At 40.8% G+C, this 24,505-nt stretch overlaps 1 protein-coding gene across 1 annotated transcript; it reads left to right on the top strand.

Annotated features, from left to right (window-relative positions):
• Positions 1-14: 14 nt before the first annotated feature.
• On the top strand, positions 15-24,232 carry METAP1 (methionyl aminopeptidase 1). The gene is made up of 11 exons (XM_052682848.1): positions 15-170; positions 10,365-10,416; positions 12,577-12,689; positions 13,580-13,640; positions 14,813-14,904; positions 15,769-15,852; positions 16,743-16,881; positions 17,784-17,915; positions 18,512-18,655; positions 21,343-21,408; positions 21,618-24,232. Exons 1-11 carry the CDS (start codon positions 57-59, stop codon positions 21,776-21,778), a joined length of 1,158 nt encoding a protein of 385 aa, XP_052538808.1. The 5' UTR covers positions 15-56; the 3' UTR covers positions 21,779-24,232.
• Positions 24,233-24,505: the final 273 nt, after the last annotated feature.

Raw genomic sequence — 24,505 nt, 5'->3', positions numbered from 1 at the left:
AGCCGGTGGCTCCTCCCCCGCCGCTCGCCGCGCCGCGCCTGTGGCAGCCCGGCAGCATGGCGGCCGTGGAGACCCGCGTCTGCGAGACGGCGGGCTGCAGCAGCGAGGCCAAGCTGCAGTGCCCCACCTGCCTCAAGCTGGGCATCCAGGGCTCCTACTTCTGCTCTCAGGTGAGGCCCCGGCGCCGCCACCCTCTCCTCCTCGCCTCGCTTCCTCCCCGCTTCCCGCTCTCCCCGCCGGCTCCGAGGGGCGCCCACCCGGTGCCCGCTGCGGGCCGGCACTCCCTCATGGCCCCGGAGAGCTGCGAGGCGGTGGGCCGGGCTGGTGGCGGCAGCGGGTGTCGGCCGGAGCCCCTCGCCGGGCCCGCGGCCGCTTGGCTTGCGGGAGCACCTCCTGCTCCTCGGCTCCGGGCGCGGCGCGGGGGCTCGGCTAGCGCTGCCCCGCGCCGGAGGGCGCTTTGCCTGCCGCGGGGAGGAAACGTGTTGGCGGGGGGGAGTGGAGGGGGGTGGGAACGCTGTGGTGAGATTTCCAGTCGGCGAATGAGACCGGTGCGCCGGTGCCGGCGGCGGGCTGCTCCCCGCCTCGCGTGCCTCACGCCGGCCTGGGCTCGGCTCCCGGCGGGCGCTGATCTGCCGCTCGGCCCCGCGGGAAGTTCCCCGGCCGGGGGAGGCGGGGCGCTTCGGCTCGGCGTGCTGCGGGGTCCGCGGCGCAGGGAAAGGCTTGTGAGGGGGTGCGCGGCTCCCCGTGAGCGGCGCCTCCCTTCCCGAGCGCGGGCTTAGTCTCCGTGCATGGGCTTTGTGAGCACAATGAGGCGTGCTTGTCAGGTTCCGGTGTGTGTGCCTCTGGGTCTGCATCAGCTCCGGGAATGGAGTTGCGTGGCGTTACCAAACACAGAGGACTTGTTGCTCCGCAGGCAGTGCTGCTTCCTTTAACTAGACAAGAGCTTTTCGGAGAACGATTTGGTGCTCTGCTTCCTTTTTTTTCTTCGAAATGTCTGTAGATATTTTACTTTCAGGCTACAGAGCAACGAGGTTCAGGTTGGGCCAGTTCCAATGCAGCCACACAGTTCAGACCTCAGCTCTCCTCACATCTCACCATGGTCCTAGTGTGCTTAGGTCCTTCCATTAAAAAGAAAGGACTGCCTGATGACTGCACGGTGGGTTTGATTTGTTGTGTTTTTTAACAACTTGGAAATGCATGGCAAAATACAAGGCTGAAGACTTTGAGCCTTTTGTATGTGCTATTCCTGCTAACGTCCAGTGAGGAAATATGATTCACAGGTCAATGGTGGAGTTCACGCAAGAAAGTCATTGGAAGTCTGTTGATAAACTTCATGAAAGCTTTTAACCACCTCAGCTAGATTAATGTACTAATTGAGCAACATGGTTACTTCTGAGTCAGAATATGAGCTGATAGTTATCATTTGCATAGGGCTTGAGAACTCCCCATTTGAATGTAACATGCTCACTGTACTGTGTCTGCTGCTTCCCCAGAGCCTCTGGGCCATGTGCTAGGAGTCAGTGCTGTTACGTGGACCGCGACTCAGAGTTGTGATGATTCTGTGCATTTAGCTCCAGCATGGTTCTTGAAGGTGGCTTGTAGGGTTTGCTCTGCATTTTAGTACCCGTTTTGACATGTCTGATGTTCATCATAGATGCATCTTCAGCAAGTGTGAGTATTAGCTGATGTTGACAATACCATTTTTTAACAGACCAGGGAAGCTTGTAAGCAAAATAATATCTTTGCTTCTCTCTGTCCTGTCCCCAACTCTGCTTAGATAGGTTGCATTGATTCTTGTCTATGCATTAAGTGTAATTATTTTGAAATATCTACTAGTGCCGTAAGGCAAAATTACCAGAAATATTTATTGGCATATTAAAGTAGGCTTGTAAAACTGCCTTGTCTAGGAGATAAAGTACTGGACTGTTAATTCTGAGTGACCATGAGTGTGTTCTTTCTCCTTATTGCCTTAGTCAGTCAAGTGGGTAAGCATAGTTGTTCCCCATATGAAAGGTGCTTTGAAAGTCTGGGGTGAGTGAAGCATGTCATAGAAAAGACAAGGGAATTAACAGCAGCCTGCTTTCGAGATATGCAAAAAATGTCATGTACTGGGAGACCTCGTGTTCCTCCCTGCAGGCTGAACATCAGTCCCCCATAGTCCTCTGTGTTGTCTGAGGTGTGCCTTGGAGGAGATGGAGGTTCACGAGCATCCTGTGAGCTCCAAGTGCTGTCGAGAAGGTAGGTTAGGTGCTGCTGACAATCTGGCTGTCCATTTGTATGGGCACTGTGAGGCTTATTGTCCCTGCTCAAAGGGATCTTCAAAGCCAGGATGTTTTCTCTGAGCTCCCAGTAAATTTCAGCCAATAGTGCTGGTGCGGTCAGCATCTGTGTAACTTTTCCTAAGGTTTCTCCTGGGTGGTTTCCTTTCCACAATAGCATTATATGCATAAATAACTTCTTAATAAGCTAGTAAGTGAAAGTAGGGTATTATTCCACCTTAGAGTATAGCCTGCTTTGTAGCTGTCCATTACCTAAAGGCATAGTTTGTTCCCTCCCTCTGAGTTTGCAGGTTTCAAACCCTTCCATTGAGCTGGACCCGATCTATTGGTGAGCTGCTTCTGAGGTTTTTAGGACTTTATTTTAATGGAGGAACAGCATTTGCATCAAGTTTGCTGCTAATCAGCTTCCTGAAGCTTTGCTAGATCAGAAAGCATTCTACCTGAGAGCAGATTTATGCCCACTCTGGCCCAGCTGTGAAGTTTCTCTGTTCTTACTGAACACACAGTGGTAATCGCACTCATGCAGCCTCTTGCTCTGGGCACAGTTCAGGACTGGAAGCCACCTAGTGTCTCTGTACAGGCGCACATGCTAGATTAATCAATCTGCTTGAGGCCTGCAGAAGAGGAAAAAAAAACAACAACAAACCATCAGGATCATAATGTAGATATGACAACGTACAATATTGTGTACACACACACAGCAGCCTATTGGTATTTCCCTTATATCCCTATATTACAAGCCACTGCACAGTATGAGCACTTGCTCGTACTCCTGAAGCTCCAGTAAGAGCTGAAATGACATTTGCAGGAATGCATTTTTTCTGGTGCTGAGATTAAACAATAGGAAACTGAACTGCTCTGAAAGGTAACAGATATGGAAGGATGTGTTTGGATTATAAATTGTGATGTGTGCTTTGTTACGACAAATGAACATGCATAGCATAGGGCTGAGAATCTCAGCGTGGTGAGGAAGTCATCCCGCGACTTACCGAGCATCATTTTTCCATCACTGTACATATAGAATTGAAGTGAACTTTTCAGGTAAGCTGTATTAAGACAATGATTTCCCCAGTGAATTTATGGGTTGTGTTTCTCCTTCCTTTGACAAGGGGCATTATTCTAGTGCCTGTCCCCCTTCTGCATCAAAAAAAGGACATCTCAACAACATGCCCTGAAAATGCTTACTCTGAAGTAATTTGACATCCTCGAAATTGCCTTTGAGAGAACACAGTTTCTCCTCTGGATATATGCACCTCATAAGCTGGATATGCAGCTGAAGGGTGTGCTGGTGGTGGGTCGTGAGTGGAAAGAGGTTGAGGCAGCTGTGCACCAGCTTCACCTGTGGTTTTACACAGGTAATGGAGGCAGGGCATAGGCGGCTTGAAAGTATACCAGTTGAACCCTGGCAGTACTTCTTTTTTTTTTTCTTTCAGTCCAGTGTATAATGAGAGGGCATATTCTGCTGAGGGATTCTGTCTGCTGTTAACCTTTTGTGTCTCATTTAGTCTGGTCAGTCAGGGTCCTGTTGCTGCTAGCTGTCTTCCACTGCCTTGCTTTCTCTTTTGTAAGACTTTCTGCAGTGTTCTGTGGATTTATTAGCATAGACTCTGTTACTCTATGTCCCCAATGTGGAAATAACAGATGCCCAGCATTGCATCTCCAGTGTGTTATTTCTCTTAGTAAGATAAATTTGCAATTTTAAGATCTGTCTTTATAGACATGTGTCACTTCTGCGTAAATTATATGTATTGTACTTATTCAGTTGGTGTTTAAATGCACAATTTGTATTTTTATCTGCCTTCTGAAAGCTGCTGAATGATACACAGAAGCAGTAACTGCTCTTGAGATTATCAGTTACCTCTTTTATATGACCTTTCTAATTATACGTTGGTCTCTTACTAATAATTTTGCATTGCTTTGCTGAACTCTTCCTCTCTCATGCTATTCCTATCTATATAAGTGTCTCAGGCTAGACAGAGCTGTCCGAGATGTTCTGTGGTGTGGACTGTGTACTGGTGTGGGGTCATTTCCCTGCCAAATTCGGAAGGATCTATTTCTAGGCTCATCATGGAAGCCTTCTCTTATTATCAATTCAGTGGCCGGCACTGCCTATTTATTTCTTTCTGATATTTGGAGGCCACAGATGGCTTTTCTGAACTTTATGCTGTGCAGCTCTTCTCTTTCTCACAGCGGTGGATGGGTGGGTAGTGAGTGGAAAGAGGCTGAGGCAGCTGGGCACCAGCGTCACCTGGGGTTTCGCACAGGTAATGGAGGCAAAAAACCCTCATTTGGAGGGTTTTTTTAAATCCACTGAGGAAGAGGTGCTGCTGTTTCCTTGGTGACTGTGTACTGATGCACCTTCTTTCTGGGAGGTATGTTTTCCCTGATATTTACATCTAATTTACTCCCAGATCTGGGCCCTTGATAACTTTGGTTACTCAAGGTCACAGTAATTTATTAAAAATTGGGATCTTGAAGAGAGCAGTGGTATCCCCTCGACCCTGTCACCAGCACCACACACCTTTGCTGTTGCCTTTCACCTTCAGTGTGTTGGGTGTGGGGAATGGAGACCAGAAGAAACTATTTTTTGTCCTCTGTCATGTCACAGCATAGGACGAGTGCTGTATTTCATTCTTGGTGTGCTGTTCTTTGCTGTGCTTAAAATAGGCTACAGCCTGCTGCTTGGATCCAGATGCAACAGTTACAGTTTTCTTTTGATATAAATGGTACGCTGTGGATAACTCTCTGCTAGGTATTTCGACAGATTCCCTAGGCGAAGAAGTTGTTATTTTTAATTGCTTATAAATCCCCATACCTGTGGTAAGTGCCTGGTTATTGTTGAGACACAGATGCAAAGTATGCGTAACTTTTTGAAAGCAAAACTTTGGGCTGCCAGGCAGGCTTCCTGAGCTGGTGTTCAGTGTACTAAGGAGCTGGTCCAGGTTGCAGATCTCTTAGAAACACAGAATACTTAGAGTTGTAAGGAGCCATTAAAGGTCATCTAGTCAAACTCCCCTGCAATAAACAGGGACAGCTAGAGCTAACTAGATCAGGTTGCTCAGAGCCCCATCCTGCCTGGCGTGCAGCATCTCCAGGGATGGGGCAACAGCCACATCTGTGGACAACCTGTTCGTTGTTGGTTGTTCTTTTGCTACTCTTAAAAACTGCTTGTATACCTCTGTAAATCTGATAGAGAGCTGCAAATCTGGTAGACTCCTTTCCTCAAAAAATGGCTCCTTCCAAGAGTCTTGGGGTGAGATGAGGCTTTAAATGAAAAAACGCAAGCTTTGTTAGCATCAAGATGTTACGTGGAGGTGCTTCCCTTGAATCTGCAAGCATGCATTCACTTCATCTGAGAAGCTGGAGGTCAGCTATGCCACACAGGTTGTTCTGTGCATTTTGCCGTGAGTTTTTTAGGCCAGCAGCTGTGTCTTCTGGGCATTTTCAGCACCTCAAAGAATATCAAGTTTGATATGGTAAAAGGGAACTGTTTCATTGTAATATCAAATGTGTTAACAGACCGTATTCCTAAGTCACTTATGTTTATGGATAAAATGTAAGGTTGGTCTGTGTTGTATTAAATATACATTGCTAGTAACATAATATTTTTTTGAAGCTAAATGTCATACTTTTTTTTTGTTAGTTTTGTTTTGTTTGCATACCTTAAAGGTGGTTTGGTTAAACCCCAGTTCTCATTACATAAAATATCACGTGATATCAGATTAAGCCTGAGACGGTTTTACACTCCAAAGGACACTTTTAAAATCTATCTTAAAAAAGTTGCTCAGAATATCTTTAAATACAGCGTGCTTCTTGGCACTGTTTCTTAGACGTTTGCCTGACTATTACATCTCAGGGCATAATTATGTGCGGAGCGCCAGCCAGTCTGTCCCCGCAGTCTCAATTCCAGCAGTCTCATTTTTTGCTGTAGAACGTGTATTTTTTGGAAATTCAGTTCCATGGTTCTAAACGATGAGTGCCATGGATGGAGAGAGGTGCTTCTGTGGAAGCCAGATGCGAGCTACAGCTCCCACCAGCTGCCCACGCCAGGCTTTGGGCAGTGTCTGCAGACCTGCCAATGCATGCAGTGTTCAGGGCCAGGTTGTATGGAGCAGCTGTGCCCAAAAGGGAACGGGAGCCTGCAGAAGGCTGTGACAGCCCCAGGGCTGATGGTGGAGCACACTTCAGCTGAGCTGCTGTCTTGCACGTGTTCAGAGAAGCCTGCAAATAAGTATGTCTTGAATTCTGCAGTGCCTACACAGCTTCCTGTACTTGACTAATTTATTGGAAGCTAGTTTGGGTATGTCTGTGCTATACAGAGGCTTGCAGTGTAAATATAGCCCAGTTTTGGTTCATTTAGTCCTTTTTTTTCTCTGGCATTTGGCATTTGTTGTACTTTGCTACCACTTAATCCCACTGTATTGACAGTGAGCCGCTTTCCTTCTATTACTGTAAAAATGACAGTTAAAACAGGAGGAAAATCCTTGCTATGTTGATCAGTTATTTTAAAGGAAGAACAATATTTCTTATTGTTCTTCCAATGGCTGATTTGGAAGGAAAAAGAAAAAACAAAACAAACATATTTGTTAGTGAACTCTCTGTGCATACAGAAGTGCCCTCTACTGTGAAACAGATTCTGCCAAGCTGCACGAGTCTGCAGATATTTTAACCAGCAGATGCAGGACTAAGTCCTTCAGGTGGAAGTAATTTAGAGAAATAACTTGGCTTCCATCAGCTGTTCCAAGAGGAATCTTTCCAGCTTGTGATGGTGAGAGTGTCTTTAGTTACCTTTTGGTAAATGTACAGGTCCTGGTGAACGCTGTGTTGAGCTTGTCTCTATACACAGAGTCAGCGAGATTGGTTTCAGGATTGCTTAAGACCAGAATTGTTGTTACAGGTTTATGTATATTAACGGTCTCTAGCAAAAGCAGTTGTATTTTTTGTCCTAATAGAATAGTTGTATGCAAGATTGGTCTAAACAAATTCAGGATGGCTCCTCTGCACGTTCCCTTTCATCTCTGCTTTTATTTTGTTTATGTGACAGGAGTGGGGCTCGTAATATCAGGAATGCTGGTGGATTTTGTAATGTTTGAAAGAAAATTCAGGAAGTCTTCCAAGAAGCTTGAAACCAAAATTATGTTATCCCTGTGTGCTTTTCCTCTGAAGGTCGTTAATTTTGTCACACAGCTGTGCAAAGCTATGTGTTCCTTTCCATTTAATAAAATAAAAAAAAAAATTAGGAAAGTATCTTGTTCACTTTTTCATTTTATTATTGAAATTCACCCTGGATATTGGATATTTTTTCTTGGGTTTCACTTATTTAATCATTGAAAGTTTTCTGTGCTGATCTGTATGTGACATAGGAACATAGAAGAATTGTTAGAGGCAGGAATGGCAACAGGAAGGTTGAAGTAAATGTCTCAGCAGAAGGCTGAGAGGAGGTTCAGCAGAGAAGCCTTATCAAAAAGCAGGATTTTCTCCAGCAAATTCTCTGCAAAGTGGCCCAGATGGAGAGAGAGGGAGCAGCTTTCTTCCATGGCTTCTCAGGAAGACTGCTGTACAGACGGTGAGGGTGTGTGAAGCATTCAGAGGTCTGACGGTAGTGCTTCATAGCCACAGGGATGATTCTCCAGCCTGTGAGGTAACAGCAGCTGGATTTTATCTGAAATTGCCAAAGCAGAGCTATGCAGAGATGCCCAACATAGTGCTTGTGCAGTAAGTTGTTGGATGCAAATGGTTTGTACTCGATAAAGTCCAGTGCTTATGGGATGCATGTGACTGAGCCTACACCAACTAGGTGGGTTGGTGGTGGATGCACTGTGTACCCTCTGAAGCCTTCCAGAAGTGTCGGACCAGCACAGAGGTATTCACTGATGATGCACCATTTGTGGAATGGCCTGTGCAGCACAAATGTTTTTGGACTCACTGCGTGTACTTGCTGCTGTTGATTGATGTGCACGTGTACAATATATAGGGCACGTGTCTGGGACGCTTGGCTGTACAGCGGCAGTTGACAGAGCTGCTGTTCTTTTGGAAATAGAGGACAAGTGAAATCTGGGAAACATATTGGAGAGAACTCAGACACATGGCAGCCTTATGCAGGATCCTTTTACTTTGGTTACAGCTGCAGGAAACAAAAAGCCAACATAGAGACTGTCAGGTTATGGTGCTGGCAGCATTGTGGTGCTCGTGTGGTGTTTGCTGGTTAGGAGCCAGCAAGAAGAAAAGGCCTCAGAGAAGGGAATGGGATTTGAGAATGCTTCTCAAAATTTCATGGGGAAAGAAAAATTCAGTTACAGCCAGTAATTACCACAGTGGATGGATGCGTTTGTTCCCCAGTACGCTCCCAAGATTTATGGATTCTAGATTTGCAGACCTGGTTCCTCATAGTCGCTGCTGTAAGTTGTGTAATCCTCCTTCCGTCTTTGGCACATCAGTCTCTGTTCTGAAGTATAAGCAGATTAAAAGCATATTGGTCCTTCTAGTGTTCTTGAAATAGGGCTTTTAGCCTTTTTCTTAGTGCGTGTGTGTCTTAAAATAGACCTCAGTTAAAGCCTACTCCTGTTCCCACAGCTTTCCAGCAGAAAACAGATAATAATGCAGCACAAAGGTCTGTGTGTGCAGCAGGTTGTACAAGCATGACAATAAAACCTACTGCTGCTTGTTCAACAAGGTGTTCTCCCTTTCATCTACACTGGTGCTTTCAAAGCAACCTGTTATCTGGTCCACTGCATGATACTGTGGCGTGCTGAGTGCCATCTGGAGATAGTGGGAACTTCAGGTGTGGTGCAAAACAAGACAACAAGGAACAGGTTGTAGAGATGAGGGCAGCAGGGTCTCTTTGAACACAGGCACAGTTGTACACCACTTTATCGTGGGCTTTTGGATACAACTTGATAAGCACCATTTGCAGAGACAACGGGAAGAAGATGGTGCTGCAGGAGCAGACGGTTCTGATGGTGCAGTAGCAGCTGTAAAGCAGGAGCAGAATCTCACCCACAAGGCTTAGCTTGCAGCTTTGTTGTCTTGCATTGCTTTAGGGTTGTGTATGTTAGGTTGAATCTGCTGTTGGCTCCAGACGGTAGTTTTATGATGATGATTCAGCATTAGTCTTTCCTTATAAAGTAAAGCAGTTTGCTTCATGCCTTTTTCCTCAGAAATCCAGCAGTTATTGTAAATAATTGGATTTAGCTGTTTCCTACCAGTTGGTTTCATAGCTATATATTACTCAAAACAAGTTATTTTCTAATTAGCACCATAGAGGATTGCCTTTAAATGCTTTGTTGAGCAGCTTTTTTTACTTCCACCTCTCCTTTTTTCCATGTCTTTCCCTCACCTTAATCTTTCTGTACTCTACTCCAGCGGCCAGGCATTTCCTCTGCTCCTTTGCTGATTCATTGCTCTTAGCATGAAGCACTCCATTTGTGCTTGGGAGGAAGGGAAAAATTACAGTCTCCTTCACACACACTCTTTCCTTGCTTTCCATCTCAATTTCATCTATCGTTATGATTTGCATTTCTTATTTACATTCAGTAGCTCAGTCTTTTTCTCCACATTAATCTCTTTAATTTGTTCCCTTGTGATTATGCTGGTTCACCTCTATTGCTTCCTTACACTGGGGAAGGAAGCTGAAGGGCTGCAGTTAGCAGGAGCCAGGGGAGGATCACTCTGCCTGCTGCAATGTCCCAGCATTAAGTATGGAGATGGTCCACTTGAACGCTTACCTCTGTGCTTCTTGGAGCAGTGCAACATTTCAGTCAGCCTAGAGTAACCATGGTGTTTAATTATTCTTGAAATGATGAGGGGATGATATTTAGTGATAGGATTAGACCACTGTTCTTCATTTCAAGGGATGCATCTGTTTGACTGTTTTTTGTGACTGTTCTTACTCATGAGTTGAAGTTTGTATTTCTAGTGCTAAGACTGGCAGTTACAGCAGCATTTACTGCAAGTGGCTACATGGGTTAACGCCTTCCACCTTTTATATTTTAAAGCACAGTTACTTCTTAGTTTTTGTGGAAATGATGCGTCTGTTCAGGATGAAGCTACTTAAAAGTGTAATTTTTGTTTTCTTTGCAATTCTAGGAATGCTTTAAGGGAAGCTGGGCTACTCACAAGTTATTACACAAGAAAGCAAGTAAGTTTTCTACCCATATTAAAATTCTGTTATGAATGTGCATAATGAAATCCTTTTGGTGCATTTGCTCCCCTTTCCCCCAGTAGTGTATCATTGTTTTGGTTAATATAGTTTAAAAGTAAAGTGTGGGAGATGGGGAGTATATTGGTGATTAAGTCGTATAGTGCAGTTTGCTTTGTGTCATTCCACACGTAAGTGTGCAGCTACACCTGGAGTATCTGACTCAGTTTTGGGCTTCCCAGTACATGAGAGACTTGGCTACACTGGTGAGAGTCTGGCTAATAGCCACGATGGTGATGAAGGAACTGGAGCCTCTTACTTATGACGAGAGGCTGACGGAGCTGGGGCTGTTCAGCATACAGAAGGCTCAAATGTCATCAATGTGTATGAATACCTAGGGAGAGAGTGCAAACAGGACAGAGCCACACTCTTTTCAGTGGTGCCCAGTGCTGGGACAAGAGGCTGTGGGCACAAACCAGAACACAAGAGATTCCATCTACACACCAGGCAGCACTTCTGTGCTTTGCAGGTGATGGAGCACTGGCACAAGTTGCCCAGAGGCTGTGGAGTTTCCTCCTTGGTGATGTGTAAAAGCCACCTCGATGTGGTCCTGGGCACCCTGCTCTGGGTGGCCCTTCTGGAGGAGGGGCTGGAGCAGATGGACCCAGAAATGTCAACCTCAACCATTCTGTGATCCTTTGTCAAAGAATGGTATGGGCTTTTCAAAGATGCCCAGCACTAGATAGCTGAAATCCCATTGTTCCTAGTAATGTACGCGTTAGACAAATTTCAGTAAAATTGTAGAATTTCAGACTGTGGTACACAAATCTCTTCCTGTTCCTTTTTTTTTTTTTTTTTTTTCCTGAAATAATCCTTTATCTGAACTGCTAGGTATATGAAGTGAGAAAGAGATCTGAAATAGAGGGCAGGGAGAATAATAAATCATACGTCATTGCCAGGATTGTACCGTCAATGGCATTTTGATTCTTGATGTAGAAAAAAAGCAGTCAGGTGAGAACCGTTTTGGGAAGCTTTTGTGATTCAGCAGTTGCTGAAATGCAAGTCAGTCAGAGTGCAGCTGTTCTGTACATTTCCCACTTTGGGGGGAAAAAAAAAAACTGGCAAAAATGTCATTGTGCACTAATGCAGCTATTGACAGGGGGATACATTGTAGATAGGATTTTGCCCAGCTTAGCTGAAGGTGATAGAGATATCTGTATGTCTTAGTTATGGCTCACAGATCTGGTACGGAAGCATTGGTAGATTCCCCTTATCTGGGGAACTAAAATATCTTAACTAGCCCCTAAAGAGAGAAAGCAGACCTCAGTTCTGCACCTGCCTTCCTCAACCCAGCCATCAAGCCTAACTTAAAAGGGAGTTGAGATTATAAAATGGTATGGCAGAAAGCCAAAACCTCATGTCACTTACCTCCTCCTCTCCTAAACCTTTCAAAAAACCTCTCCAAAAAACCTTTTTTTTTCAATCCATGATAAGTTACAATAGCTGGAAATAGAACAGACAGTTACAAATGATTTCTCTCTTTCTGCATTCTCAGAGTTCTCATAGTTCACACATGCATTCTATATCCTTTTTGTACCTGCAGGAATAGAAAATTGCCTTTGTGGTCAGTGTAATTAATATAGATATGGAAATCCTCTGGTGTGTTCCCCTAATGCTGTTTATCTGACAGTAACTTTTTGATCATATCACTAAATCCATGATCTTGCTGGCTTCCGGGATAACTGAGTCCAGTATGAGTGGGCTTGGTTCTGGTAGCCCTCAAATCCTTGATGCTGGAAACTGCTGAAGCATCTCAAAGGAATCTGGAATATGGCTTAATTATAACTTTTTTTTTTTTTTTTAATAAGTTATTATTTCTCAGTGGTTCATCTAAACTAATGTTACGTGGGCAGATGGCTCAGATGTCAACCATAGGGACCGAGAAACTCGTTTTAAGGTGTGCTTTAGAACTCTTGCCATTTCTTCATTCTTGTGAGATGTGAAAAGGGAAAACAAACTTAACCTACCAGGTTATGAGTTAACAACGAATGCTGCCAGATCTGTGTACGTCTGGGTTGCACTTGGGACCCCAGAGCTTTTATTCTCGGTAGAAATTATCTTGCTGCTAAAATTTATTATTTCTTTATTTTGTCTTTTCAGAAGATGAAAAAGCTAAACGTGAAGTATCCTCTTGGACCCTGGAAGGTGACATCAACACAAATCCCTGGTCTGGTTATCGATATACTGGCAAACTCAGGCCGCATTATCCTCTGGTAAGTAATAAGTTCCACTGTACTCCAACACTGGTGGAAAAAGCACATGTTATATTCTGCAGTAACTTATGGACCAGATGTCCTGTCCCTATCGCTTTCCATGTTTTGGCTGAAGGAGGAAAGTTTCTTTTACAGTCCTGACTTTATGGTGAAGATGTGTGGGACTGTGCCATTATTGTGCGGTTTATTTTGTTTTAACTTGATGTCTTGGTATATTTAAAAGGAAGGAAAAGCCTATGAGGGAGCATGCATCAGACATAGATTTCAGTTCATGCTTTTTCTCCATATATTCTGAGATTTATTCTGCAAAATGCTGCTGCTAATTAAGAATTAAGATGTCATCTTCTAGCTGTTTGCTGCTCTTAACAGTAATGGAGCAGTCCGCTTCAGAAAAATTCAAGATTAATTTAGAATTTAAATAAGTAGCTTGATATAATTGTATGTAAATGGTTTGAAAAAAATTAGTGAATATACTGGTGAACAGCTCTGCTGTAGGAACAAAGGATATAGCACTAGAATGCTATATTATCCTGCCGTGAAGTAATGAAGGATAGCTGAACACTGTAACATCTTCAGCTGTCAAAAGTAGGCTGAGAAAACGACCTCAGTATAGCTGTGTTTTTAAGCTGGTAGAAATTTGTATGTGGAATAAGCCAAAATTTACAGAATTAATGACATTTCCTTTACAGGTGTCTTTTCTAATTGTCATATACTAGAAATCTTTCCTCTGTGGCATCCTCTCCATAGTATCTATTACAAGAACAGATTGACAGTGCCTGAGCATGTGTGTGTTAGTCATTGGAGAAAGGATTTTGCAGTGTAGGTTTCTCCTTTTGTTACTGTTAGATGTATTCTTGCAATTTAACCATCTTTGTATATGATTTATTTAGACACCAACAAGACCTGTGCCAAGTTATATTCAGAGACCAGATTATGCTGATCACCCACTAGGTAACCTGAAACAATTCACAGTTATGGAGCACTGTATTTGCTTTTTCCTTTCTTTGACTGAGGAAACATTTAAGGCATGAATTTAAAGCATGGATGTGCTGGAAACGGGAATCTTTGTATATATTATTTTCACTTTACTTTGTCTGCCTCCCCCCCCCATTTAACTTAACAATATAAAAGCATGAAACTAAAAGTAGTTACAGTGTTGTATTTTATTTCATTGTGCTTTTCAGGATCAAAGTTTGTAATGAGTTATATTTCAGAGGTTATATTTCAGAAGAAAAGGCAAAAACATGCAAATTATATTCCTCTGGTTAAGTTCATAACAAGTAGCAAACATAGCAGAAGTTGCTTGACACAGACGAACTTTAAGCCATTCTCAATGATGTGTTGGAAATGAGTTAAAACACCAACATAGAAAACTCTAGTAAGCAGCACCTGTAAGAGAACTATTAAATGACTTCTTTCTGTCTTTAGATGCAGAAAGGATAGATGCAAAATTACTTGTTTATTTTCCACTTTTTTCTGTGGCTTTGGACTTCTATTTCCCTAAAAGCTGCTTAGAAGTCTGTTGGAATTATTTCTATATTTTCAATGAGTCTTTAATTATTCTTTACAGAATGTAAGTACTTAAACAGCACAAAATGCTGTTTGTTGGAGGTCATTCATCTAATAAAACTGAGCTTGCACATAATCTGTTAGGAAAAACTTTGATGTATTTGTCGGTTGGATATTGCAGTAGTTTAATTAGAGACAGTTACAAGTGTATATAATCCTTTAATGGCTATTTTAGATTATTATTTATTTCCAAAGTAGCTTAAAAATACTTTTATATGAATAAAATACTTCCCTTAAAATTATGATCTTAAAGTTGTGTTTTGAGAACATTTTGACTGGCTGGACAAATTGTATGCAGGAAGTAAACGGGCATTCTGAGCATGTTTGAGTGTTACAATGTTGAGGAAGGCTTACAAGTTCAAATTAATCTGGCTAATGATAATAATGCTATGACTGGTGTGTTTGTTACTTTAGCCTGTGGTGAGAAAGTGCATGTTTTTATTGCTGTTGGTGAGCTAATTAACTTTCTTGATTGGTCACGTGTAGCAATAATTCCTCCATATAATGTTTTTTGTTTGTTTACCTCCTCTTTTTTTCTTTTTCATTTCCCCCAGGAATGTCTGAATCAGAGCAAGCTTTAAAAGGAACCTCTCAAATAAAAATACTGTCACCTGAGGATATAGAAGGGATGCGAGTAGTGTGTAGGGTAAGGAGGTCTTGATTTTTATTACAAAATGCTTTTATTCTTTAAAAACATACAGTAAAATAAACAGTTAGTGACAACACATTTGAGAATACAGATTTCAAACTATGTTTGAGTTCCGAAAAATAGTTTGAGAAATCTTGTGTTTTATGTCTCTTCTCATAACTCCAACTTGCAGTGAATTATTTTGTAAACAGAAAGATTACTTTTATCCATTTTCTGGCATTGTCATTACTTGTGAGAAATACTTTGTGGCTGAAATGTTGTTACTGTTAAGGACATATTTTATAGCACAAATGTGATCAGTGTATTTTCTTCTCTTCCAGTTACTGCCAAGTTAAAACTAAAAAGCAAAATCAAAACAACACCCCATCACTAACAGTTTATTAAAAAGAGCTGTTCATAGAATCGTTTGAGTTGGATGGGACCTGACCAATTGTGATCAATTCCTTGTGCATACAATCAAACTTTGAAATATGTGTAGGTGGTCTGGTTTCTGTTTGTGGTATTTGAGGAAATTGTGATCCAGTGCTGTCTTGACATGGCCCTGGACCACCTGCTCTCAATGGCCCTCCTCATACAGAGAGGGCCAGATGATCTCCAGAGGTCCCTTCCCACTCCAGTAGTTCTGTGAAATCTAAATTGGGTTATTTTCAAATGGAGCATTTGCAATTGGAGTGTCTTCAAAATATTCTGAGTCCCTGAGGTGACTTAGTAATACAAGATGCAGAAATTCTGGAGTCCCAGTCTACCCAGCTTTCTTATCAGTCTCAGTGTAGCTGTCTGTAGAAAATGGGTTGGTAACTTTCCAAGGAGTAGCTCTGATCTCATTTTTAAGTCATTATTTTTTTGTTTACTCATTTGCAGCTTGCTCGAGAAGTATTGGATGTTGCTGCCATGATGGTGAAAGCAGGTGTAACTACTGAAGAAATTGATCATGCTGTCCATTTAGTAAGGTTATTTTATTGTTTTTTTCTGGTGTTTTCAATTGCTTTGTTCTCTGTCTTTATTTTGGAATTAGTGTTGCAGAGTTTTCATTGTTGTTGCATGAATTCTTCCTATATTTTGAACTATTTCCCACTCTGAAGATAGTAAGTAGTGCAGATGTTGCAGAGTAGTGCAGAGGTATGTTATATAGCACAATGGTAGTTTCAAAATAAGCCCCAGATTAGGAAATCCTGTGACTCTAAATCAGCATCTTAGATATTTCCAGCTTCAGACTCCCTCTGAGTTTCTTCACCTGTTTTCCTTGTTAACATCACACAGTTTTATTTCTTTTAAATCCTTTGAGCTCCACAGATACCACTGTATAAATCATATGATGATACATATTTAGGCCGTGGACTTTTATGCTCAGTGTTGTTAGTTAAGATGTACAGAGGAGAAAGTTTATTTATTTATGTTTGGGAGTCGGAACTGGGGAGCCTGAGATAGAATTGAAGCAGCTTAGGGTTTTAAAGTTGGGGGGGTAAAGAAGTGGTGCTCAGTCTTGTTTGGCTTCTTCAAAACTGTGAAAAATTTTAGACCTGGTACTTAAAAATAGTCATTGACAATGGCCGTTTTTCATTCAATTAAATATTTCCATGCTTTGTTCTACACCTGAAAGTTTCAGCATTCATAGTTGAACATAAAAAAATGAATGGAAGCAAAATGAAGACGGCTTTGCTGTCTTTCTGTTTAAAAGATGCAAAGCATAGCAGAATACCACAGTGCAACAAAAATGCTTGTAGAATCTTATTTTTAGGAGTCACAGTATTTCAAAATGTTCTTACTGGAAGGCAGTTGTTTATGATTTTATTTTGTACAAAATGTGCTAATGCAGAGTGTATTTTCTCAATTAGGCTTGTATTGCAAGGAATTGCTATCCTTCTCCTCTGAATTATTACAATTTCCCTAAGTCATGTTGTACATCAGTGAATGAAGTGATCTGTCACGGAATTCCTGACAGGAGGCCATTACAGGAGGGAGATATTGTTAATGGTAAGGGCTATGAGAATTAATTTTCTATTTCTGATCTTCAACACTTTCTACTTTCCAGTTAAGCCATTCAGTGAGGTGGAGTTTATCTAGCGGACAACACAATTGGAATAGCTTCTAAATAGAAGCTTTTGTTCTCATTTACTAGTTAACATCTCTGCATATTTAAATTAACGATGCTAGAACAATTTCAAAAGCACTTTAAGAGCTTTAAAATTCTTCTGCACTGATCTATTTGTAGCATTATTATAGTGCCTGAGTATTCCTGATACTGAATGTTTAAATTATTCTGTTCAAAAGAAAAAAGTTTTAAGCCATCTGGTATATTTTTTTCTTAGGAATGCTACTGGAAGGTTCTCATGTATTTAATGTTCACGATGAAACTTTACTTTTTTGGCTGGAAGTGATGGGTTTTGGCATTTCAATTTTTGCAAAAATGTGACTCGTTTTAAACTTGCATAGAAATAGCTGAAGTTAAAATACGACTTGGAACACGATTACATACCTACTTAAATATAATTTTGTCCTGTTAGTGCTGGAGTTGATTTTCAGGAAATATTTTAACCAGGTAAGTCACCATGGAGTTATGAGATTATCTTTCATGTTCTTATATTTTACGTAGAAAACCAATAATAAACTTTTCATGGCTGTGTTGCATAGATATTGGGTTTTATTTTTTCTTATATTGTTGACCAGAGAAATGCTATCTTATTGATTTAGTTCTGCAATAGCAAAGAATAAGTGCGAGAATTTATTCTGCTGGAATAGTTTACATCAGGAACTCTTGCGAAGCGTTCTTGTATCTTCACAATTACAATACTATATTGTATGTCGTTTTGTCCTTTTGATAATCAAGAGACAGAAATTCAGACATAACATTATTATGTGCTTGGTATTCTTTGCAGTGGATATTACTGTCTATCGTAATGGCTACCATGGAGATCTGAATGAGACATTTTATGTTGGAGAAGTTGATGAGGGTGCAAAGAGGCTTGTCCAAACGACATATGAGTGCCTAATGCAAGCCATTGATGCAGGTAAACCCTCATGCTGCAGCCTGAAGTTTCACAGTTTTGGCTCTCAAACACAAGTGCTCATATTTGACAGTACCTGGGAATGATTTCTGTTGCAGAACACAGAGGTGCTAGTGTGCATCTCTAGTGGATGACATCATTGATTATTTTTAATGATACACTTCCATATGTGGTTGTTGCAACGTTTTACTTTAAATGTGGATTTACGAGTGAAATGTAAGTGATGCTGAGGGGATCCACGTATGTTGATATTTACATAGAGACAACAGTATTGGACAATTACATGAATAAAACATCCTTAATCCGAGTTGTTCTACTTCTCTAATTTATATGGCACTGTAACATGAACCAGTAATGCAAAACATTGTTTGAAGACAAATACCACACCTCATTGCCCCAGCAAACTTAACTGTTTGGTGTTATACCCACTTACATACTTGGTGAATTAAGTGATCATAGTGGAGGGACGAAGCTGCTTACTAGAACAGGTGAGCACATGAAACCTGAATGTTACAGAGGTGATGTTAGCCTGAATGGTGTTAGGTGATTAGTTTCAGTGAAAGAAAGCTCTGTAAATTTGTATCTTTTAAATTTTGCAGTAAAACCTGGTGTTCGATATAGAGAACTGGGAAACATTATTCAGAAACACGCTCAAGCAAATGGATTCTCGGTTGTTCGGAGCTACTGTGGGCACGGAATCCATAAACTTTTCCATACAGCCCCTAATGTGCCACACTATGCCAGTGAGTATTCCTTTTGCACTGTGCTACAGACAGGACATGCTTTGCAATGAATGCACTCGATTGAGTTCCTGCTCTATTTTAATAAAGCAGCGTGTTGTCTAACAGTCATTACATTAGCATTTGTACACTTGTGAAATAATTTGTTTTTTGAACTTGGGATCATAAAATGTTTCATGAACCTAAGTGGATGTGTTACATACTCATTCTACGCAATGGCTAGGTAAGTTGTCAGCTTTTTTGTATCGTTTTCCGACAAATCCCTCAGATCAGTCCCTATCTGGCATGAGTAGGTAAGCATTTTCAGTCAGAGATCAAAGTGAAAACTTTATGCCATTTCCTGATGTATATAAAAGTAGAGTGGTTTTTGTTTTGTTTTTGTTTGTTTCTTGCGTGATGTAGACAGATGATGTGCCTAAATCTGGATCCTGTTTCAATTCCCTTTTCTCCATTTGAATGTTATGGTGTTGCTGGAAAGCATGCAGGGTGCAGAGGAAGAGAGATCCACCCCCCTCTCCCTTCCACCTCCTTGGTGTTCTCAGCTTTAGTTTTTGGAAATGGCCATGTCCCTATAACTTTGGCAGCAGGACTGAAGGGCAGCATCCACAGAGGCAATAGAGAGAAGCTTGAAGATGAGCGGGCAACTAAGGACTGGAAAAATACCACAAAGCAGCAATAAACAATTCACACCCACTTCAGCTGCATAACTCTCCTGATAGGGTCTTCATTTCCTCGGGTCTGATGGATGCCTCTATCCCCACTTATTCCAAAAGCTCTAGCAGAGGATGTACTTGTATCACGGCAGTCCAATATTTTGGCTTTCCTGGGCCACACTGAGTGAAAAGGAATTGTCTTGGGCAACGTATAAAATATATAACATAGCCAGTGTATATAGATAACAGAACTTCTTTTTTAATAAATATATATTTTTTTAATTAAAATATTTTTAACAGGCAACAAAAGTGTAAAACTACTGGGTTGGACACGTTGTAGATTATAATCACTTCTGTAAAATGATTTTTCAGGGAATAGAAAAAAACAGTTAATCATCAGGTAGAAGGGTATCAATTCCTAGTATTCAAATTTGGTGATGTATGATGAAGAGAATAGGCTGCCTGGAGGAGTTGTCAAGACCAAGATAGATGGGCCTTTGAGCAGCCTGGTCTGGTGGAAGGTGTTCCCTGCTTATGGAGGGTTGGATATGGGGATCTTTAAGGTCTCTTCCAACCCAAACTGTTCTCAGATTTCAAGAGAATCTGAATTCTGAACATGGAGGGACATTTTATATAAAATAAAACATAATTTGAGAAAAAGAATATTTGTCTTTCCAGGTTGATGGGGACTTTGAGCTTTTTATTTTTGTTATTTTTTTTATTTTTGACTGAGCCAGAATGTGTATTACCAAGAAATGATACTGTTTTCCTTTTTTTTTTTTTTTTTTCTTCCCTGTTTCCTTTTTTCTGTTTTCTTTCATTTGGTTTTGTGTTTGTTTGTTTTGTTTTGTTTTTTTAAACACAGATTGGCAACAAATGCAAAGTGGAAAAACTTGAACCCTTTGGACAAGAAAAAATGAAAGCTGCTGCTTATTTCTGGCTTAATATGATCAGATTTTTTAAAAGCAAAAAGCTCATTTTATAACCTTTTGAATTATTTAACAAAAATTATGGAAATTTATAGGGGCAGAAAAAAGGATAAAACTTGTGCAGATGCAAAAAAACTGGAAACTGAAATGTAAGTGTTGAGCACAAGAAATACCAGCAGATGATAGAGGCAAGACCCTTTAAGTAAATGAAGTATTCTGTATTCTGTTATGCCTACCCAGCATCTGAAGTTTTTAAGACATCCAGGTGATGTAGACATTTTAATAGATTTCTACAACTAGAGATCTTTAGGGATGGTGAATCTGTATGTAGGAGCCTATGCAAATTTTGTACCACAGCAGAGTGGTTGAAATACTGACATTTGTTCGAGCTCTCACATTCTAGGCATAATTGCATCTAAGCTGTACTGACATTCACTTGCCCTGTTTCAACAGGGCAAAGAAAAAGAGCTGAAGCCTCTCTCCAGAGTGCACTCCTACATGTATACTGTGCATCACCTCATAAACCTCCACAGAAAGACTTAGGCTTATCTAACATCAGAAAGTTCCAATGCTAGAAATTCTCTGTTTATTATTTTCTTTTAATGTTACCTAAAGAAATACCTCATCATCATCCTGATACTGCCGTGTCTCCTTTAGTATTCCAGAAGAATGAGGGGGACACTGTCTTTCAGAAATGGAATCATGGGATTACTAGACTGTTAGCTTATTTCAAAATTCATTGGAGGTTTCAGTGGAACTGAATTAAGAAGTCTTCAAGCCTTCTCTGAATATCTTAAATGCTTATTTTTACTAAAAATTTTAATTGATGTCTTTCATCATAAAAGTTTGTAGACCTTTTTTGTTTCTATAGAATTGGAGTTAGACAACAATTAATTTCAAACTCCTTGAGTAAATATTGCATGGAAGAAGGAAAGAAAGAGAGCACTAGTAGAAATTTTAATGTAAGATTGAAAATGAATGGACGAGTGAATGCGCCATCTCTCAAGGACTTTTCTGACTTCCCCTTGCTATCTTCTTCTAGGATGAGGATTCATCTATTACCTAAGGTGTGATCAATTTTCTAACTTGAACGTTTATTTTATTGCAGAAAACAAGGCGGTTGGAGTCATGAAGCCAGGTCATGTATTTACAATTGAACCAATGATCTGTGAAGGTGAGCAGTTTGGCAAAAGCCAAAAATCACTAAACTAAACTGATTCTGCATAATACCTGAATAGAGTTTACTCCATGTTTATTATTAAGAAGTGATGAAATAGGAAGCTGGTCCTGTTCTGTACAGTTGATAGATTTCTTTCAGTTCTTTTGGGGGAACTAATATCTGGTATTTAAATTGTGAATTTTTGGCTGGTTTTACATTTTCAGGTGGTTGGCAAGATGAAACGTGGCCTGATGGTTGGACTGCAGTAACAAGAGATGGAAAGCGATCTGCTCAGTTTGAACACACTCTTCTGGTTACTGATACAGGCTGTGAGATCCTAACCCGACGAATGGATAGTACTCGTCCCCATTTCATGACCCAGTGATAGTCTAGACTGAGCAGGTGGATCTGAATGATACTTATTTGTCTCTGTACTATGCATTTTTTTAAAGAGTACAGAATAGAGAGGAGTTTCATCATTTGCTTTGTTCTTGCTGATTGTAGATAAGAGAGGAATTCATTGAAGAACTTGTCTGGTAAAGCAGAGAAGAATTTAAAGAATTTTCTGCTTTCCTCTTACCTACAACACTTGTGCTATATATATATTTTTTTCTTCCATTATCTCTTTTGCACCTTTCTTCCACTTAGACCTGTGGATGCTTCTTTTGCTGCCATATTAGCTAGAAAACCAGGTGGGTAACCTTTCCCACCTGGATTTGTTATTCTGGGATCCAGTTTTCTTTTCACTTCAGTGTGCCCTGTTTCTCTTGGTGTGTGAGCAGCACCTAAGATTTTATGTGTTTCTAGTTCCAAAGACCCATTCCTGCTTCTGCAGATGCTGTTCTAATGGGCTGGGCCTCATTTGTTTATCAGTTGAGAAACAGTTGAAGGGAGAAGGACGTGCATGTTGCAAGAATAGATGATCCTTACCTTTAATTCCGTTCCCATCTTTCTGCTGGTGATCTCTGTGGTAATTGTGACTGTAGGTGACACACGATATTAATGCAGGATTGACTTCTTTTGCTAGAGATTTCTAGAATGGCCTTCCTACAGGGAAAACTGCTAAATTCTGTCTTAACTGCAGCTCTCTGCAACAAGCCTCCTCTCTGTGGAGCAGTGTTTGCAGGCAGTCTCCTGCTCCAATAGCTTGGTGAAAATGATGCATCAGACGTAGCTAGAGAAAATAAAACAAGAACCAAAAAATCCCACAATTCATAGGATCCCTGTGTGGGTCAGCTGTGGGACATTTGTTACAGGTACGTCCACAGTAGCTGTGGGGGACTGGATATGCGAGACTTACACAGTGAGATGAGTACATATCTCAAAAGTCCAAGAATGAGAAGATGAAACATCAATGCTGTATTACTTCTTTTTTTTTAGTTCTGAAACAGCTGTTTCTCCCTCATCAAACAGTTGCGTGAGTTTCATGGCTGTGTAAAGTCTTAGAGGGGCATAGGAAAACTGATCTTTTCCCTCAGACTGTACAGTGGGCTATCTTAATTTTAGTACATATGCACTTTTTTCTTGTCTGTCTGTGGATTGTGATCAGCTGGCAACCGTCACCTTAAGGAGTCCACATTGAGCCTCTGTCTTCTCTGTATCCTTTCTTTTCCCCTGCTTACTTCTTTTCCACTATCTTTGGCGTCTTTGCTGAGGGAATTTATTTTTTCTTTTCTGAATTGTAATTAAATTTTTTTCCCCACTGCAGACTTAAAATCTTACATTGCTGTAATGCAAGAAACAGTTAAACCAATGCAGACATTAAATCATACAACTGTGGGCATGAAATAGACCTTTTACAAGGTATCTAGTGAATTTGTTGTCACTTTAGATCCAAGCATGAGGTACTGCGTGCCCTTGGCAATGCAGAATTTAGATGGGGGAAAGCGTTTGTGCTTCACAGAACTGGACTGACACAGATTCTACCAAATACCAAATTTACCAGAAACGTATTCTCTGCTCTGAGTGCCTCAGACCTCCATTGCTGTAAGAGTATCACTGCAATGTTTTCATTACCTTTATTATTATTTTTTTAATTATGCAGTAAAGTGACCTGAAATTATGCATAGAGTGTGTGTGTGTGTGTGTGTGTATGCGTGTGTACAGATTTTAACAAAACAGACTGTAGTACTCTGAGTGGAATTACCTGTGTTGAATGAAATGTAACATATTGAGAGGACTATCTTGGAGGTTTGCCCACCGTCTCACTCACGTGAATGGTTACAGTGGTCTTGCCTTTTCTATGTGTGTGCGCGTGTGTGATGGGGGGCCTCATTTTTGTTCTATAAAATAAAAATTGCAGCTGCTTTTAACAGAAATCACATTTTTCGTGATCCAAAACTAGAAATAGCATTTCTAGGTTTCTCCAGGTTTGCTTGCACTAGTGCAAGCCTACTAGTAGATGCATGCAGCCAGTTAAAAATCACACTTAAACCTGTGCATGTGTAACGTGGATACCTCTTTGTTGTTGCACAAATACAACCAAATTTAGCACCGCAAGTTTACACCACAGGTAATCTATGATGCTATGCATTTCTGTCTATAAATTGAAATTGCAGTAAGAAAACTGTTTCTACTGAGTTCATACTGTTGCAGTATTTTTAAACAAGTGAAAAGTTTGGACAGCATCTACACCTGTTCTTTGAACATGGGATAGGTAACACGTCAGCCTGGAGAACAGAATTATTTAATAAAAATGTTGTGAAAGACCTTTTTCACCTATCTAGCCATAGCTTTGCTTGAATGTTACATGTTGTGCTTATTGAATTTGGGAAATGATCTATTTTTTTTCTTACAGAAGTTGCTATCCATTACAAAATACAACACAACAAAAAACCTTGCATCAATTTTCTAATTGTTTTTTCTTTCCCAGAAATTCTTGCAAAAAATACAATTGTACAGTCTTCTCTTAAACAATCTTATTTTCCCTTTACTATCACTTCCAATTCAAGAATCATACAAGACAGTACTGAACGTGTTCATATTGTTTTTGAAAACCCACATGGATATTTGAGAAGATGTGATAGGTAATGTTCAATAAAAATAAGAGCATGAGAACATGAAACAGGTGACATTTTAGTGCTGCTGCAGCATTTTTGTACGCTGCTGTCAC

Source organism: Tympanuchus pallidicinctus, unplaced genomic scaffold (genome assembly GCF_026119805.1).
Source record: "Tympanuchus pallidicinctus isolate F22 unplaced genomic scaffold, pur_lepc_1.0 scaffold2, whole genome shotgun sequence".
NCBI classification, from domain to species: domain Eukaryota; kingdom Metazoa; phylum Chordata; class Aves; order Galliformes; family Phasianidae; genus Tympanuchus; species Tympanuchus pallidicinctus.
This window is presented reverse-complemented; position numbering and strand designations above follow the sequence as displayed.